Source organism: Impatiens glandulifera, chromosome 2 (assembly GCF_907164915.1).
Source record: "Impatiens glandulifera chromosome 2, dImpGla2.1, whole genome shotgun sequence".
Lineage (NCBI taxonomy): Eukaryota > Viridiplantae > Streptophyta > Magnoliopsida > Ericales > Balsaminaceae > Impatiens > Impatiens glandulifera.
Genome location: NC_061863.1, coordinates 65,344,706 through 65,363,234, shown reverse-complemented (window position 1 = coordinate 65,363,234; position 18,529 = coordinate 65,344,706). Strand labels below are relative to the sequence as shown.

The 18,529-nt window shown below is 31.8% G+C and overlaps 1 protein-coding gene across 2 annotated transcripts; it reads left to right on the top strand.

Annotated features, from left to right (window-relative positions):
- Positions 1 to 2,229: 2,229 nt before the first annotated feature.
- Positions 2,230 to 15,415, top strand: LOC124923896 (E3 SUMO-protein ligase SIZ1-like). Of its 2 annotated transcripts, none has more exons than XM_047463891.1 (17): positions 2,230 to 2,370; positions 2,673 to 2,774; positions 3,368 to 3,448; positions 4,749 to 4,791; positions 5,408 to 5,480; positions 5,651 to 5,813; positions 7,378 to 7,511; positions 8,205 to 8,273; positions 9,137 to 9,221; positions 9,302 to 9,377; positions 10,549 to 10,622; positions 10,858 to 10,965; positions 12,181 to 12,345; positions 12,558 to 12,662; positions 12,767 to 12,847; positions 12,949 to 14,062; positions 14,753 to 15,415. In XM_047463891.1, the coding sequence occupies exons 2-17, from the start codon at positions 2,751 to 2,753 to the stop codon at positions 14,863 to 14,865; spliced, it is 2,508 nt and encodes an 835-aa protein (XP_047319847.1). In that variant the 5' UTR covers positions 2,230 to 2,370; positions 2,673 to 2,750; the 3' UTR covers positions 14,866 to 15,415. The 2 variants fall into 2 exon arrangements, with proteins under 2 accessions (XP_047319847.1, XP_047319846.1); XM_047463890.1 differs by having other exon boundaries at positions 2,246 to 2,405.
- Positions 15,416 to 18,529: the final 3,114 nt, after the last annotated feature.

The window sequence follows — 18,529 nt, the reverse complement described above, 5'->3', positions numbered from 1 at the left end:
AAATAAAAATAACAATTTATCTTTTTAGTGAAAACAATTTATTGATGTTAGCTATTTGTTAAATTACATAAAAATAAATTTTTGAAAAATGAAAATGAGACAACGAATTAAGTAGGTAGTTCACAAACACACTTAAACATTTAACCAGACGCAGAAAATTTCGTTTGACGGGCTCGAGCCCAGGACTTTAAGGTGAAAATATCCACATCTTGTCTAGCGTCTAAAAAAGGAGATTACATGAAAATAAGTTAATATGTCTAGGGCATTCAAATCGTCAACATCCTTGACTCAATTCAATCCAAAATAGTTAATTCAAATTAGTATTTTGTATTCAGATCGGATTTCAGATTAATCCGTTAAATGCTCCCTCTACACATTCCAAATCGGTTAAACTGCAAGTTAAAAAGGATGGACTCACTTCCTTTCAAAATAATATTTTTAAAATATAAACTATTACAAGGTTTGCTCATATGAATATAGTAGTTCTTATAGTCTCAAATTTTGAGTAAAATACTGGTCTAGAAACTAGTCATAGACGAACAATTTTATATGTAAAATACGAAGCAAATTAATATTGAAAAATTTGCCATAAAATATATCATGGACCTTATATAGCAACGATGATGTGAAGTTCCGTTGAAAATGGTCCGCGCAAATACAACACTACAATTATCGCCGCAAAAAACACATTGCTAAATTATAAACAAAATATTTCCCCTACGATACAATTATCAACACATTGCAAAAGTTGAGTTTGTTGGTAAATCCGTCAAAAATCAAGCGCCGTGAAAAGGCTATTGACAAATACAATATCACAATTATGTCTATATATGAAAACCTTGTCCCAAATATCTTGACATTTGATAAAGCTAAGGCCCCTCGAACACATTAATGCATGGAATTGTGCAGATTTTCTGAGAAATAAAGTCCTAATATTTAATGTATAAAATACTATGCAACTACATAGGTTAATAATAGGAAATTTGACCATAAAACATAACATGGACATCAAACCACAATGAGGCGAAGTTCCTTTAAAAATGGTCTTTGCAAACGTGACAATAAGGTAGCGCGCACAATTTATGGAAAAAATACATGGCTAAATTGTTAATGCAATATTTCCCGACGATAAGATTATTGACGTATTGCAAAAGTTAAGTTTGTTGAAAAATTCGACAGAAATCAAAGGCGACAAATTCACCATCCTATGTGCTCGGAGATGGTACAAACAACAATAAGATAAGAAATATGACAACAAATAAAAATACCGAGAAATATTCATCCATCTCCTCTCATTTTTCAAGCTCGGTATATTGATAAACTTAATATATTATAAATCAAAACAAAATTAGTTTGTATAGAGTTTTAGAAAAAAAATCAAAGTGTCTCCATAAATATATTTCTAAATTGTAAACTAGAGATTTGCAATAAATGTAAAATATTTCAATTTATCAATTAAAAAAATATAATTAAGGTGATAGTTGATATTTTCTATACGACTTTGTTACATAAAATTTTAATATCAGTTTAGAAACTATAGATCATGATTAAAAAAATAATTTACATAATATATTTTATATAAAATAAAATATAAAATACAGTATAATCTCATTTATCATTAAATAGGCCATTTTCATACAACAATATAGTGCAAAACCAACCAATTATCTATTTTCAGTATCATTTTAATATTTTTTAAATATAATTTGTGAAATAGTTTATAACAAAATAAAACTAAATCCATGTAGAGAGAGATACATGCATGTATCAAATGAATAAAATCATTCCACAAGCACATAGATTCATTGTATGTTGGAACTTTCTTCATAAATTATAAATTAAGAAAATAGTGTTAAATATTATTTTAATTTATTTTGAGTTAGAAATTCGGATCAAACTCTATATAATATATATATATATTTTAAAGTATAATTATTTTCAATTTATTTATGCTAAAATTTAATTTTCTAAAGTGGTTCCTATAAGTCACATTTGGTGGCGAAGGGAAAAATACGCTACAACCACAATATTCAGGGTTTTCCCTTTTACCGTCAGATTGTATGACTTTTTGACCTAACCAAGGGTGACGATTTGTTATTATCCAGTGAAAGCAGCCAAATCAAGCACGGCTATTGGATCATACGTTACAAGCATTTCACATAATACACGTGATTACAGACTATCTAAACCCGGACCTTTTTCGATGGTTCAACCCGATTGAATAAACGATGACATGTCCGAAACCTTTGGTAATGGAGGACTGGATAGGTCCTCCCGGCGGGTTTTGGTCAAAGCGGGAATCGCAAACGGAGGAGAGAGATAGATAGATAGAGAGATTTAGCCATTCGACCAGAGAATTCTTACAGTAACGTAAAAGCTCTCAAGCAATTCTTTGATCTATCGATGTATTCATTCTTCTATATACTTTATTTATTTTCTTCGTTTCGTCAACTCGGACGATTGTCCAGTATCTGATAGTATCGCAGATGATCTCGGATTTTTGTTTACTTTATATCTGAAATGCTGTCTTGGATTATGAAATTCTATCATGCTTGTTAAAGATTGTATTTTTCGTCGGAGATTGTTGTTTCCGATAGGGATAGATAGATATCAACCATTTGTTTCCAGTATTTGTTGATCCTAATTGGGGTTTTATTTTTGTGTTTGATCAGCTGGATGAGCTGTATCTGTTATCAGTGGTTACTCGTCCACGAACTTTGAAGATATAGCTTACATCGGGATATCCGAATATGGATTTAATATCTAGTTGCAAGGTACAAAGAATTTGGTTCTTCCTCTTGCTCATTTTTATGTTTTGCTATTGTATACTATTGATCCTACAGTCCAACTACATTAGTTACGATTTTGTTAACACTGTTCACTCCTGATTAGCCACTTAGTTCTACTCCATGTGGCAGTCTCTGTCGATTTGACTCTGACAACTATTTATTCTGAATGATACCACATACATGCTTGGTTTTTGCATTGAGTGGGTATAGAATATAGTCATATTCTCAAAACCATGGTATTTAAATATGGAACAGACATATCTCAAATACCAAGAGAGCATCATGAGTCCAGTTTAATAGAAGAGATTGTGTCATGTTTGTTATTTTTTTTTTGTTTAACACGTTCATTCCATACATAATATATTAGAAGGGATCAAATGGGTTTGGGAGGCATTTGCATCTTTAGGTTTTATTACTAGAGAAGAAGTTTAATCATTAGAGCTTTAAGGAGCTTTTGACAAAGCATACTGCCTGAAGATTATTGCTACTGCCTACTGTTTTGTAATTGCATGATGTAACATGCATAGTAAATTTCACTTGTCTGATAAACATTTTTGTAACAATTGATGTGGATCCAGGACAAATTGGTGCATTTTAGAATAAAGGAGCTTAAAGTTGTTCTTACTCAACTGGGCTGTTCAAAGCAAGGAAAAAAACAGGTTAGATTTATGTGATTATGCTAATTCTTGTTTGAAAACATTGTTGTTACTTGAAATACTTTATATAGCTTCTTCAGAGTATTTAAAAATAATATCTATGTTGTTGGTACTATATTAATTTAAACAGTAGAACTGCTATAGGAGCGGGATTTATTATCTCTTATCGGGGCTTGTCTTTCTAGTTGTTTCGAGTCAAGTTTTATGATTCCCTTATCTGGTATCTTAGTATTTTCAATTCATTGTCTGAGTTCTTTGTTAGAGTTTGTATTTTTCACTGATTTATGTTAGCTCTCTGCACTTTATGCTTTCCTTTTAGCTTGCATGATGTCTTGATTAGTTTGCAGATCTATAACTAGATGATTTTATGCAAAAAATGTTTGATCATCTGAAGTTTCATCCGTGCATCCAACTTTCTCCTTTCATGTTCTATTGCTCAGGTTTCTTTAGCATTGTCATCCAATTAGTTATGCTTATTCAAAGTGGAATGATGAAAACTCATCCATATTTGTATTCCAAAGAATGAAGATCCGAAAAGTGATGAAAGTGGTTAGCAATATATGAAATACACATCAAAGCTATAACCTAGCTCCAAATCTTCATATCTTTGTGTTGATTAATCAAGACAATAAGATGTATTACATCCCTAACTTTCCACATAGATCATCTAAGTTTGTCCGTGGAAGGGGCTTTGTAAGGATGTCCCCAATGTTTCCTTGATGAAATGTTAAGCATATGTTGGGTGATATCCTTGATGAGCCTATACCAACAATTTTAGCCTTTGATCCATTAGCAACACATAACTTTGACTCATGTTGTTGTGGCACAAAATCGTGTTGTAAGGACCTATCACTGGTCATGTGGTCAGATAATCCCGAGTTGACAACTCAATGCCCAAATGTCCTGTTTATATTTTCAAAGGTCAGAGAAATATCTGAATGGGCCAAAATATTTGTGATGGTGCAGCAATGGCCTACAACACTTTGAACTTGCGTCCCATTCTTCATTGTAGTTTTGCATGACATGCTTGACAGTATGATCTTGAAAAGATCTTGCCCAATCATAGTTGGAGTACAAGGGATTAGGGGTTCTATTTAGCTGGTGCTGATTTAGGCTGAATCTAGTAATTTTTTAGTAAGAACTGGCCGGAGCTGCGACTATTGGATGCTTTATTGGTGTAGTTTTATTCTCTTATGTTATTTAACATGAAATATCTTGTGCCTACTAGTTCCATATGGTTGTTACTTTCCTTCATCTGCATTATTATGATTGACAATTATATTAATACAATTATTCTCTGCAGGACCTTATTGATAGGATATTATCTGTTCTCTGTGATGAACAAGGTGACCTTGCTATTTCTTTATTTTCTTTTCTTACCAGGCTCTTAAACATTGCTTGATGTATCAGCCTTTTAGAAGTTGTGTGCTTTACTTTGTTTATAATTTAGGATTTTTTTTTGTACTTTGATACTGTAGTTTGAATCCATGAATTGTTGATTTTACACCTTAGTTCCCTGAATGATTTTTGTTTAAATGCCATTACATTTTACTGGAAAATCGTCACTGTCCTCTAATGGTCTAGCAATAGCTGATGTTTATCTCACATTATTGTGTTTATCCTTTGTTTATCTCTATATTGTTTGCTACAATTTTCAACGTGACATGACTTAACTTTTTGTATCCAATATCTTGTTATATTATTTATAATGAAAAGTGGAACAAAATTGAGGGAGAAAAACTTAGGTTCATAATAATGTTATTTTTTCCGCACTGTTTCCAACCTCCTCAGAATTTGTTATATATATTTTTTTCCACAGGTAGCTTTTCTGTAGATTAGTTGTCCAGTTCTCATTAGACAAGGGAGTGTCCTGTTACAAAGTTTGACATAATGCATGTGCATGTAAACCGTCTAGGCTGAATTAAAAAACAACTAATAATCACTTCAACGTGGTTTGATTAGGTTCTTCTTCGTTGTCTAAGAAAAATGCTGTCGAAAAGGAGGAAGTAGCAAGATTGGTGGATGATATATACAGGTTTGTTCTTTTCTTACATCTTGATTAGATTGCCTTGTTGCTGACTTGATAATATGATAGTACTTTATTGAGTAATATGGCAGTTCTCTCATCACATCTGGTATATCGTTTTCTTTCTAGACGCTTACCTTTTAGTTTAATGAAGACATGCATATGTTTCCATGCCCCAGAAAACTGCCAGCTACAGGTGCAACAGATTTGGCATCAAAATCCAAGGCTTCTCCATCAGACAAAAAAGGTATGAAGCTCAAGGAAGAAGTAGAAGATACTTATGAGATGGAACGTATACGCTGCCCATGCGGAAGTTCATTACAAACTGATTCAATGATTAAGGTAATGTAATACAAGTTTCTTACATGGTGTGCATGTTTAGAAGTTGGATCTTGTTTGCTCGTATCCTTCTTGTAGACGTAAGTTGAATCCAATGCATTTTTTTTGGCGGGTTAGGTCATATTTACAGGTTGGTAGTTGATTATGATATTGATTTTCTCTTCCAGGCTGCATGAAATTTCAGCTTTCTTTTTCTTGGCTTTGGTTTGAGTTCGTTTACTTTTGGTCTGTGTGTATAGCAGATTGCTAATTTATTTTGAATGTCTTCCATATCAAAATATTTTTTAGCAACGCCTATGCCCAATAATAAAAATAAAAAGGCCTCTTTAGTACAAGCTGGAAAAGTTGTTCTTTTTCATACTAATATTTTTAAGGGGACTTCTTAACCTAAATACATGCTTGAAAAGTATATTATAATAGTATATAGCTAATGAACTTTTCTACATGATAAAAGGAGAATTATAATAGTGTAGCTAATGATTCAATGACTCTTTATTGAGATTATATTAGGCCTTCTTGGAAATCCGATTTATTTCTATTCCTCTACTTTTTCTATGTTAACATAGAAACACTGTTAGATGCGCCCACTTTTATTTTTGAAACAACCTAATCTATCAAATAGGTCACACAATTATCCCAAATGGCAATTGATTTGATTCTGTCACATCAGAAACACATAAATGACCTGTTTTCAAATAGGCTCAGTATGGAGTGCACTCATTATAGTCTATCTTGTATATAACTGTTGACAAAGTGAAATCAATCGATGAAGATTTAAGAAATAATCCAGCAAGGCCAGATAGGTATGGTCTGGTCAGAAATCTCTTAACTTATACTAGTATTAAAAGCTTGATGAAGGTTTGTCAGGAGGTTTGTCTTGTGTGTAAGAGATCAGTGTGGAAATGATGAATTTCCACTAATTTTAGACCTGGATGGAAGGAGCAATATAAAAATATCTGGAGGATACAATTGCTCCCGACTTTCTTATAGTTCAGACAAGGTTTGAACTTAATACACCATAAAACGTTCATTTACTCGATCCCAAGTAATCAAAACAGTTTTTTTTTTCAGTTGAGCCCATATTGTCAATGATGATCTTACCATGTTCCTTTTTGATCCAGTATTAATTTGTTTGTACATAAATACTTTAGCTGTTTTATCCATTTTCTCATGGGGACTACTTGTTTGTTGTTATGTTTGCCATTTGACAAATGATAGGTCATAGTTCATAGTCAGATTTTGGAACGATATGTAATCTCTCCTTTGGACTAATTAATAAGTTATTTGACATAATTAGTGTGCCAACTTTCTGCTGTGTATTTATGGAGTTAAAATGGCCAACTTGTCAGCCAAAGAAAACCTCACAGGTTTTGAGTGGTTGAAGGTGGTATACTTATCACCTTGTGTCAAAGCATTTGTACTAGTAAAGGATATATGATCATGTCATATATTCCTTTCTTCTAGTTATTTACTGTGTTGTAGTGATCTCTGTCAGCTGACAATTTCCTTATTTGCTTGTTTTATGTTCAGATCTGACAATTTCCTTGTTGTTTTGTTTTATTTACAGTGCGAGGATCCAAGATGTCATGTATGGCAGCATATTAGTTGTGTTCTTATTCCAGATAAGCCAACGGATGGAGTTATTCCTGCTACTCCTGATACATTTTACTGTGAAATCTGTAGACTCAACCGTGGAGACCCGTAAGTTCTACTCATGATAGTTTATTTAGCTTGTTCAGGTTGAGTATCATTGAGTTCACTTCAAGTTCTTTATAGAGGGAGTTGTTTCAGTAACACTTGAAATATTCCATTCTTTTTTATGGGAATCATTAGGGTTGCCTTTAGGTAGTCCATTCTTAATTATTAGCACCTTATTGCGGCTGTCATGCTGAGCTCAAGTATTTGTATAATAACCTCCCAAGGTTCTACCTTTTTTGGGTTATTCATTTGTTTTAAATTTAGCTTTACTTTTACTTGATAAATTGCACTACATTATCATTTAATCTATGCTGTTCTTGTTCAGACTATATATGTTACTTTTTTGGAACAATTGCTTACACTTCAAATTTTATTGTGCATGTAGCCGTTCTCCAATACCTGATAGTGTTTTGGAAATTTAATTTAAAGTTTATAACATCTTAATAATACCGATTAGGAGTTGTCGTGGTTGACTTTTCATTGTTTTTGTGGTTTCATTCCTGGAAAGTTTATAGTCATATTCCATTCTGTTGATTTTGAGACTTGTGAAGGTGATAATTGTTCTTGTACTTGATTACTGATCAATGAGGCTGAAGGGTGGTTCAGCAGCTTAGTAAATCATACATGTTTATGATTTCCGTACTATCTTCTACTTGTTGTTATAACTTTTTGTGAGTTGTTTGTTCTTGCATGCAGTTTCTTATTATCTGTTGCTCATCCACTGTATCCAGTCAAGTTGATTACTACAAGCATCCCAACTGATGGGTATGTAGATCATTCGATTTACTCAGCTTCAACTTTTCTTTTAAGTTCGATATGTTGCGTTTCTATTTGTTTCAAGTATTGTATTTCTCATTTTCCATTTATGCATTGTGAGGTTTATCATTTAGCAGGATTCTGTGCGCCACCACTGAAATGTTTTATAGGTCGATCCAACTTGAATTTCCAATAAGAAATTTACATTTATCCTCTTTACAATCTTTCTATCCTTTTAAAGCAGCAGGTGCTGGTTGGGCAGTGTATAAGAGAGGTGATATGAGAGTATCGGTTCAACTATAATTAATTTCTCCTTGCCCTTTGCTCTTGTAAGGGAGAACAAAATTATGCACCCATGTTTCAAGTTTTGACCTATTAAGTACTTGAATGACTTTATGACTAAGCATATGTTATAGATGTTAAATCTTGCATTTGTGGAGGCTTCTAAAAAGTTTCTAAGATATAGACCTAAATTTCTGAATAAAGGTGTATTTGTTGCTTTTAAGCTAGAAAATAAACAATTTTTTAGAAGTTAGAAAACTTTCGATCAGCTTTTCTTAATATTTTGGCAAAGGATGCCTTCATTTTCACTATGTTATCTACTGTCTGTTCGTTGATAGAAATGTAATACATCTTCTATGTACCCTTTTCATCTACTTCTTTCTTATTCATCCTTATGTTCTCCTAGACTCCTAGTTATAAAATTAGGTCAGTGGAATTACTTTTGCTGGATAACACATCTCTTTCTTTGTGTTTTTGTGCTGGCATTCACGCATCTAGTCCCTACCTTGTGTACTTCTTTTGATTGATATATTATTCTTTCCCTATTTTATCCTCTGTAAATTTAACTTTCGGTTGGTCAATATATGCAGTTCAAACCCGATGCTGGGTGTTGAGAAAACATTTCAACTTACTAGAGCTGATAAGGACTTGTTGAAACAAGAATACGATGTTCAGGTTGATATTCTTCTGTTATGCATATGGCAACATTAGTTTTTTTTTAATATGAGCCTAAACTTTTATTATTGTTGTTATAGGCTTGGTGTATGCTTCTCAATGATAAAGTGCCATTTAGGATGCATTGGCCACAATATGCAGATCTATACATTAACGGTGTGTGCAAATGTTTATCTAGTCATCAATTTTTAGTTGGACATTGGCGACGTCCCTATTTGTAGCAGGATATACTTAACTAGATTCTCTAACCTTTATTGGACCTCTATGTTGCACGATCATAATCGGTTGCTCGGAGTTCTTTACTATGCTCTTTTATCATCTACCTATCATTTATTTACAGTAGTTCCGAGTTTAGGGTATTTTCTTGCTACGTCAGACTTTGCAACAGGTATATTGCTGGTTAGGTAGCTTGGAACCTTGAATTAGGTAGCTGGGAACCTTGAATTAGGCATAGTGAGTTTTCAGTTGCAGTCAGGTATCATTTTTTTTTTTATGAAAAGGCATTTCCTAGAATATTAATAAATGAAAGACACCAAATCACACTTGCAAAATATAAGTGCAAGGAAAAGAAAAGAAAATTTGAAAATACTTAACATTTATCCCAAAAAGCTAAACATAACCAAATACATAAAATGTTTTTTTTTATCAAACTAATGCATCTCTCATTCAAGTTGGATGAATAACATCTTCTCACTATTTACCCCCCACTCCTTACAAAGTAAGGAATTGCGATAAGAGTTGGGAAATTTATCCAAATTCATATTTTGTAAATGACAACAGTAGAGGACAACCTTCCATATTTGATCTTCATTTCTTCTCAATCTGATAAAGACTTGAACTTCTCTAGTTCTAAAATTCATATATTGGAGTTGAGAAGGTTAATCTAATAATTCTAGAAGAGATACAATGACCATCAACCTTAGCAACAATCAATACCTTGATTCTGCTCTAAACTTTGGGCATTTCATGAGCATCGTACTCCTTGCATCATTCCTCATCATCATCTACATAATGAACATGGTGGATATATAATTGTCATAAATGCAAGATCAATAATTTCCTCATCATCTCTACATATTGAACTTGGTGGTCATTTCAAAAGTTATTTCTTATGTAAATTTTAAATGCAACTCTCAGTGAGATGTGTCTCCTATTATGGCCTCCCAATAGTCCTTGCATGAAAATGATGTTATGAGAATTCTTGTGTTATCTTTTATGTTTGCCTCACATGCTTTATCTTGATGTCAACACTTTTGAACGTATTATTTTTTCCATATAAATATCTGTATTTTCCTAGTCTTATTCTGTTGTACAAATTGGTATTCAGATGTTTCAATGCGAACAATCAACAGACCTGGCTCACAGTTGCTTGGTGTTAATGGTCGTGACGATGGGCCAATAGTAAGTTAATTTACACTTCTAATAGTTTCCATGTATTACTTTTTTTGCTCATGACCTTGCTTATATCAGGCTGTTACAAGCCTACCTTTTTCTCAGGCAACATCTTTGAGTAGTATTGGGTACCTTTTGCAATGTGAATTCAGTGGGATTATGCTTACTTCCATTCTATTTTAACTGCCTTGTTTTTTCTTTCTTTGATATTAAGTATATTTTCAAATGTTTCTTGCTTTCTCAGATCACAAAATGCACCAGAGATGGCATTAACAAAATTTCCTTAACAGGATGTGACACTCGACCGTTCTGTTTAGGCATCCGCCTTATCAAACGGCGTACTTTTGAACAGGTAATTTAAATATTAAAACAGCTATCCATAAGGAGATGGTTTTACATCTTTATGCATCTCTAATAAAATGCTTTCCTTGATCCTGACTTAAAAAAAAATTATACTTAAATTAATTAGAATTTGTAGGTCAGTCATCAGTGGCACGATAGAACTAACTCTTAAACCGTAGCATTCATAACAATATAATAATTATTAGATAATTTAATCTGCTTGATATTGTGTAATCTTTACTAGCTCCTTGAAATGAGAAAATTGGTATTTTGCCCATGAACTTTGCTGCAATCTCTTATTTCAATTACTTGTTTTTGGAAATTTCAAAATCTTTGTATTCAATTCCTACGTCCACATGGACCACTAACTGCTATTAGTTGTCTCTTCTTCCACTCACTCCCGTCCCTGTCTATCCACTTTGATTCACCTCGCTTCAATCTCATCCCTCTCCACTTAGTCCTATCTCAGGACTCGTTTTTGCTCTCTTTCTCCTTTGTTATACAAAAATTAAATTAAATAAAATTGTTGGTGATGTGTTTAGAGAGTAAATTATTATTCTTTTTTATGATTACATTATTTTTATCACAGCTATTTACTAGTTACATTTATTATATTATTTTTGAATAACTTGTCTTACAAAAAAAATTCATTAACTTGTCATTACTATTTTTAACTAACATTTTTTTGCTCTATTTTTCTTTTTGTTTTCCATTTTTTTCTCTCCACCCCCACATATAATCTAGAATGTTCCTAATGTTCTTTCTTTTCAATGAAAAGTTGACCTTATTATTTTTTTTAATTAATTAAACTTCATCTTGCTATGTACCGAAATGGAGGTCTCCTCAAAATTTTCCTTCATGATTAATGAAATGGGTTTCATCCTTGCAAACAAAATAAAATAAAAATAATAATGATTATGATTTAGGCCTTTTAGAATCTTAAGCTGTATAAATTCAAACATATCCTATAAACAAATACTGCACACTATTTTATTCTAATGACTGATTTATAGTGTATACAATTATATTTTGTTTTGGCATTAAGCCAAAACCTAAAGGATAAATAAAACTTTCAATTAAATTTTTATATATAAATTTTATTTAACTTTAATTTCTGCCTTTGCCAATATCATATATATATATATACATACTAATGATCATCGACTATTCTGACAACAATATGCATATGCTATTCCTTTGGTGATATTCTTATATTGTTGAACAGATTCTTAACATGATACCCAAGGAGTCAGATGGAGAGAAATTTGATGATGCTCTTGCCCGTGTTCGCCGTTGTGTTGGTGGTGGAAATGCTACAGGAAACGATAATGATAGTGACAGTGATTTGGAAGTTGTTGCCGACTGTATTTCTGTCAATTTAAGATGTCCTGTAAGCACCTTAGTAAATTTCAAACTAATATTGACTTATTTTCTTAGTGTTAGAATGTTCTGAACCCTTTTAGTTTTGTCTTTATTGCATTTGAGTTTTCAATGCTGCCAAAAAATGAAAAACGAAGAAGAAATTCTTTGAAAACGAATAAAGGGAGGGAAGAGTTAAGAAGCTTAATGCGATAAACTAATTCTCAATTCTTAAACTTTCAGATGAGTGGTTCAAGGATGAAAGTTGCTGGAAGATTCAAGCCATGTCTTCACATGGGTTGTTTTGATCTTGAGGTATTTTTGATGATGACCGAGCGCTCTAGAAAGGCAAGTATTCATGTTTTCATATGTTGCAGAATTGAAGTGTCTGAACGCATTGGAGCCTTTTTGTCTTGTATATCTGATAGCAAAGCTCTTAAATGTGTATGCAGTGGCAGTGTCCAATTTGTTTAAAAAACTACTGTCTGGATAAAGTTATTATAGATCCATATTTTAGCCGGATCACTTCCAAGGTACTGAAACATGATTGTCTTTTCGGTCTGTCTGATTCTCCTAAGATGTCATTCGTGTAATATTTACCTACAAAAGATTCTTTTTGAATGGTTAATGCTAGATGCGGAATTGTGGAGAGGATGTTACAGACATCGAGGTGAAGCCCGATGGTTCATGGCGAGCCAAATCTGAAACTGATCTTAGGGAGCTTGGAGATATTGGTTTATGGCACTTTCCAGATGGATCACTCTGTCCAACTGTGGATTCCCAAGTTAAACCTAAATCGGAAATTCTTAAGCTTATCAAACAAGAAGGTGGCGGTTCTGATGGCCATACTAGTCTAAAACTTGGAATTAGGAAGAGCCCTAATGGTGTGTGGAAAGTCAGTAAGCAGGAAGATTTATTACAGGAGAAATTTGAAAATCACCATCTCAACATTATTCCAATGAGCAGTAGTGCAACTGAAAGTGGCAGGGACGGTGAAGATCAAAGTGTCACAGGCGGTGGAAATTTTGATGGGATGGAGCACGATTCTGTCTCTCTAAATTTGGAGAATCGTTTTAGTTTTCCAAATCAGAACCACCCCCCTTTGGGAGATCAGGAGGTAATTGTCCTTAGTGATTCAGAAGAAGAGAATGATATTCTTCCCGGTCTTACAAACGCATACACGAACAATATAGATGGCAGTTCTAGTATGTTCCCCGTCTCGCATGGAATTCCTGAACCGTATCTGGGTCTTTTCAATACGGTGACTGATGATGACTTTGGGACATGGTCAATGCCTTCAGGTGGTCAGGCGGGTTCTAGTTTCCAGTTGTTTAGTTCTGAAGCTGATGTATCAAATGCAATGATGAACGGATACAATTTAAATCCAGAAGCTGATGTGGATCCGGCTGGTCTTGTTCATGATTCCATGATTGATCTTCCTAATGCCGACATGAATGGGGGTTTAGTTGATAATCCTCTGGCGTTTGGAGGGAATGATCCGGCTCTCCAGATATTTCTTCCTACAAGGCCTTCTTCTGATACATCATCTGTACAGGCTAATGTGAGAAATCAACCTGATGCATCGTCTAACATTCGTAGCGATAATTGGATCTCACTGAGAGTTGGGGATAGTGGCATCGGTAATAATGGCAATAATTGTAATGTTACTAATATCACGAATGGGTTAAGTTCTCAGCAGCGGTTACAGTCGTCAAAGGAAGGGAGTTTGAGCTCTCTAGCGGAAACAGGTACGTTTGCTTCATCACCGTAAACAATTATTTTGTTGTCTTTGGTCTTGTGCTAAAGAGGAAGTATAGGATCTAGAGCTCATTAGACTGGTCTGTTCGTTACTAAAAAAATTATTTTTATTGTGCATTTATATAAAACTGAAAATTAAGTTCTCAATGCTTAGTACTTAATTTTTTAAGAGCCCAATGAGTTAAGATCCGGAAAATTAATGCTAAATAAACTGAATGAAAAATCAGTTATCAGGTGAACTTAATTCAAATAAGCATTTATATTAAGTGATAATATGGGTTATCAAACACCGCCTTATTCTTATATTTCTTGAAATTGACAATTGACTTGTGCCTATTTATCATATGATTCAATGTTCTAAAGAATTCAAATTAAGATCGATGTATGATGTTCAATTCCCACTAATACCTTGATTGATGTTGTGCTAGCCTGTTCCAAGGGAAAAAAACCTTTTCTGACAAAAAGAAAGATGTTTAGGTCTTAAGGTTTAATTCTCACATAAGCACCTTGATTAGCTATAGCCTACTCAAGGGAAAAGGACCCCCTAGTTATTAATAATAATAATAAAGAATCTAGGGTTTTTGTTTTTTCAACCTTTATGGTGTGGTGATTTGGAGTTGATTTTGCCTAATGCTTATCTCCTAATAATAATAATAATTATTATTATTATTATGTTGCAGCAACATCATTCAAAACTCTCAAAGAAAGATCGGATAGTCCATTCACATTCCCTCGCCAAAAACGTTCTGTAAGACCGAGGCTATATCTTTCTATCGACACTGACTCTGAATAGTAATAGTATATCATCATTTGCCGGATGACTTCTTATGCCTGCCTGCCTGCCATTCGAAGTTATTGCTGATTTTCTTTCAGGAATGACGAACCTCTAAAAGACTTTGACACCTATTTATCTTGTTGCCAATTGAACTGCAAATGCTGACAATTGTTGAATTTTGCATGTTTTCAATTCATTAGAGCCCGCCTGCCAGGTACCAAATCAATAAACATTTCTGGTGAAGTTTTTGCTCTGTTTCTTTCTGGAGGAAGGTCCCCGAAGCTTCTTTAGGGAGGTGTTCAGTGGTATCACTCCTCCAAAAAATATATACTCATTTTCTCTTTGATTTCTTTATCATATTGGAACCTAGTCTCTGTAAATTGTGTTCAGCCCAATTTAATCCAAGTAATTTATCTATCTATCTATCTATAAGATTTGGTCAAACAATTCTTGCAAACTGGCATCTTTGTTTTTTAGCCTACTTCTAAATTGCTATTTTATTACATTGTGTTACAATTGTGAGAACGGTTAAATTTTGAATCATATTTTAGAATATAGATTTTTTTGGGGGGTTCTTATTATTGAATAGATCACTATGTTCTTTTTTATAACATTTTTCTTATGTCATAAAAAATTAAATTTGTTATCCAAAATATATTATTATGATTTATGAATGAATGTTAAATTTATAGCTTTTTGACAAAATGTTACACCCATTTAGAACATGCACTATACTTGGAATGAGCACCATATATAGTGAAATTTTAAAAAATTAAAAATCTAATAGTTTTAAATATATATATATATATATATATATATATATATATATATATATAATATTAAATATCATTCATATTTTACTAAAATGGATTTATAATATATTTATATATTTTTCCATTAATATTAACAAAATTTTATATTTCAAATAAAAATATTTATTCATATATTTAAATTTAAATCATTTGAAATGTTAATTATTATATAAAAAAATTAATAAATTATTAGTAACTTATTTTTCTTAATTAAATAATAATTCATCACAATTCAAATAAAAAAATTTGATATATCAATTATTATGTTTAAATTTATTTTATTATATTCTTTTATTATTTAGTTTTTTTAACTAATTTTGTTACTAATTTTTTAGTTATATAAATATTTTAAAATTATATAAATAAGTTATATAATTAGTAAGACAAATTATATTAATATATGTCAAATTATATACTTTTAAAAAATATTTATCATCTATGTAAATTTTTTTATTTCATATAAGTATATGTACTTGTATATCTCAATTATTTATATTAACCGTTGTCATTTTTAAATATATAATATAAATTTTTAGGTTTTAATTTGATTCAAATAAGATTATAAATAATTTATATTAAATAAAATAAAAAAATATTTAAATTTAAACAATTTTAAGTGAAAAAAATTTGTTTATATTAAAAAAAAAATATTATAAACTCATTTTTGATAAAAATAAAATATAAAAAATATGACCCTAATATGAAAGTAGAGAAAAAAAATAAAGATAAAAAATAATTTTATATATTAATATACATAACATCATAATGAATCGTAAATAGGTAATAGATTATATATTAGTCAATTTTTTATACAAATTGTCTTCTCTATGATCTTACTTAGTCTAGGTCATTAAGGGTGTTTTACATATTATTGTAATTGCATAAAAGTTATAAGTTTTGTAACGCAATGTATCAAATACCAATATAAGCCATGGAAGCTACTATTTATATTTTATTTTTTTATCCATGTACCATGGTTTTTATAGCTAATAAAATACTTTCTTTTTCAGATTAAATGAAATGCCTAAAAAAAAATGAAAATTGTTTATATGTTTAAACGAACTTAAATGATAGAGATTTAAGTATAAACAAAATTAAATACACAAATATTTATCTTCACTTAATCTAACCAGATTAACAATTAAGGAGTGAACAGAATACATAAGTTGACCTCAAAACAAACATAAAATCAATATTTAACAAGTTAAGAGATCTTTAAACATGGATTCACCCAATATTTAAAAATAGCTTGTTGTCTTTATTGTACATTCAGAAGATTTTATAACTTATTTGAATATTTCTAAAAAATGGATTTCTAGATAATAATGATAGAGGCGGATCTAGCCAAAATACATTAAAGATGACAATAACTAAAGGGAAAAGATTGTTCATCGACGGTCGGCTTTTCCGTCACTAAAGGACATATATAGCCACATTAAACTAATAAAATTTGTTTGTTTTTTAATATTATTATCATTTAACCTAAGTAAATTTTTTGAAAATTTTTTAACCTCAATAGATTCCAAATCTTAGTTTTGTATTGTATGGTATTTTGACATGTGAGTAGTGACAATATATATTACATATTTGACAAGGCATGCATGCATGCATCTAAACTTGATTATTGGTGCTAGCTAGCTAACGTCCTCCCCAGCTGGAACCAAGGGGGTGATATCAACCCCATTTTTGAGGGAGTACCAGCTGCTCAGCGGAGTGTTGTATACTTTGAAGAACATGCATGATGAGATCTGAAGAGTTTCCTGCCCTTCTAACTTACTTAATTTCACAATCAAAAAAAAAAAAAAAAACAAGAAAGATTGAAGAGTTTTTTAAAATGAAATGACTCCACACACAAAATGACACTTACTTGGGTGTTTCGAAGGTAGCAATGCCTCTTCCTTCGTTTGTTCGTCCTCATTGTCTGAAGAAAATTATTTCACATTTTCACAAAAAAATTGCACACACACATCACTATGTGTCGTCTCTTTTCCTTGGATTTATTCTCATGTTTTGTGATTTTGTACGATGTGACTCTCGTTTTATGCTACTTTTTGCTTGATTTTGTTGTGTACATCGTAATTAAAATCTGACTTCATCATTGGTCTTAAAATGAATGAGAAACTAAAAATAACTTTGACTAGGTCGTTTTTCGATCCTTCTAGCTATCTGCATGATTTTAGTGCGATGTGGCCCTCGTTTTGTTGGAACTCAAAATCAAGGAGGCCTCTAAGTGCCTTGAATTCGCTGATTACAGAGGCACCTCGCGAAGCAAGGACGACAGAATTCTGGAAAATGAAGAATATTGAAGAAGTTTTATTTAATAGATACTCGGTTATAAAAGAGATACTCGATTGTTTAGTATATTTTTTATTTTCAAGAAAACCTGGAAACTGTTATGATATTTACTTTTTTCGGGATTTTAATTCAAGAATTCTGAGTTCCTTCTAAATAGTGTAGCCCTATGTTAGACCTACATGTCCATAAAATTTCAGCCAATTCTGAAGTGTTCAAGGGGTTCTCGGTATATGGATAAATTGTATTCAAGAGTTACTCGGTTGAATATCATTTTACAAATAAATTCATTAAAATTAATCTATAAAAATATAAATAAATTATTTTTGAAAATTACTCGGTTAAGTATGTCTTTATGTATGGGCTGAAGGAAGCAGATACATCTACAATCAACAATTTAAAGCATAAAAGTCCAGAATTCAAATAAGAGTATTATCCATAATAGATTACAAAAATAAGTATGAAACAAGTTTACAATCAATTTTTTTAAGATCTTTTTTATGTTAATTTGCCCATGTCACATTCATAAATGTTTTTATACTTCCAGCCTATGTTTGGTATGCTTCACTAGAGGGTAG

Bases quoted from the DNA above. Each gene is read 5' to 3' on its own strand.
- LOC124923896 (XM_047463891.1), top strand. From the start codon at position 2,751: ATGGATTTAATATCTAGTTGCAAG. The intron at 3,449-4,748 runs GTTAGATTTATG...TATTCTCTGCAG, and splicing joins CAAAGCAAGGAAAAAAACAG to GACCTTATTGATAGGATATT. The intron at 14,063-14,752 runs GTACGTTTGCTT...ATTATGTTGCAG, and splicing joins GAGCTCTCTAGCGGAAACAG to CAACATCATTCAAAACTCTC.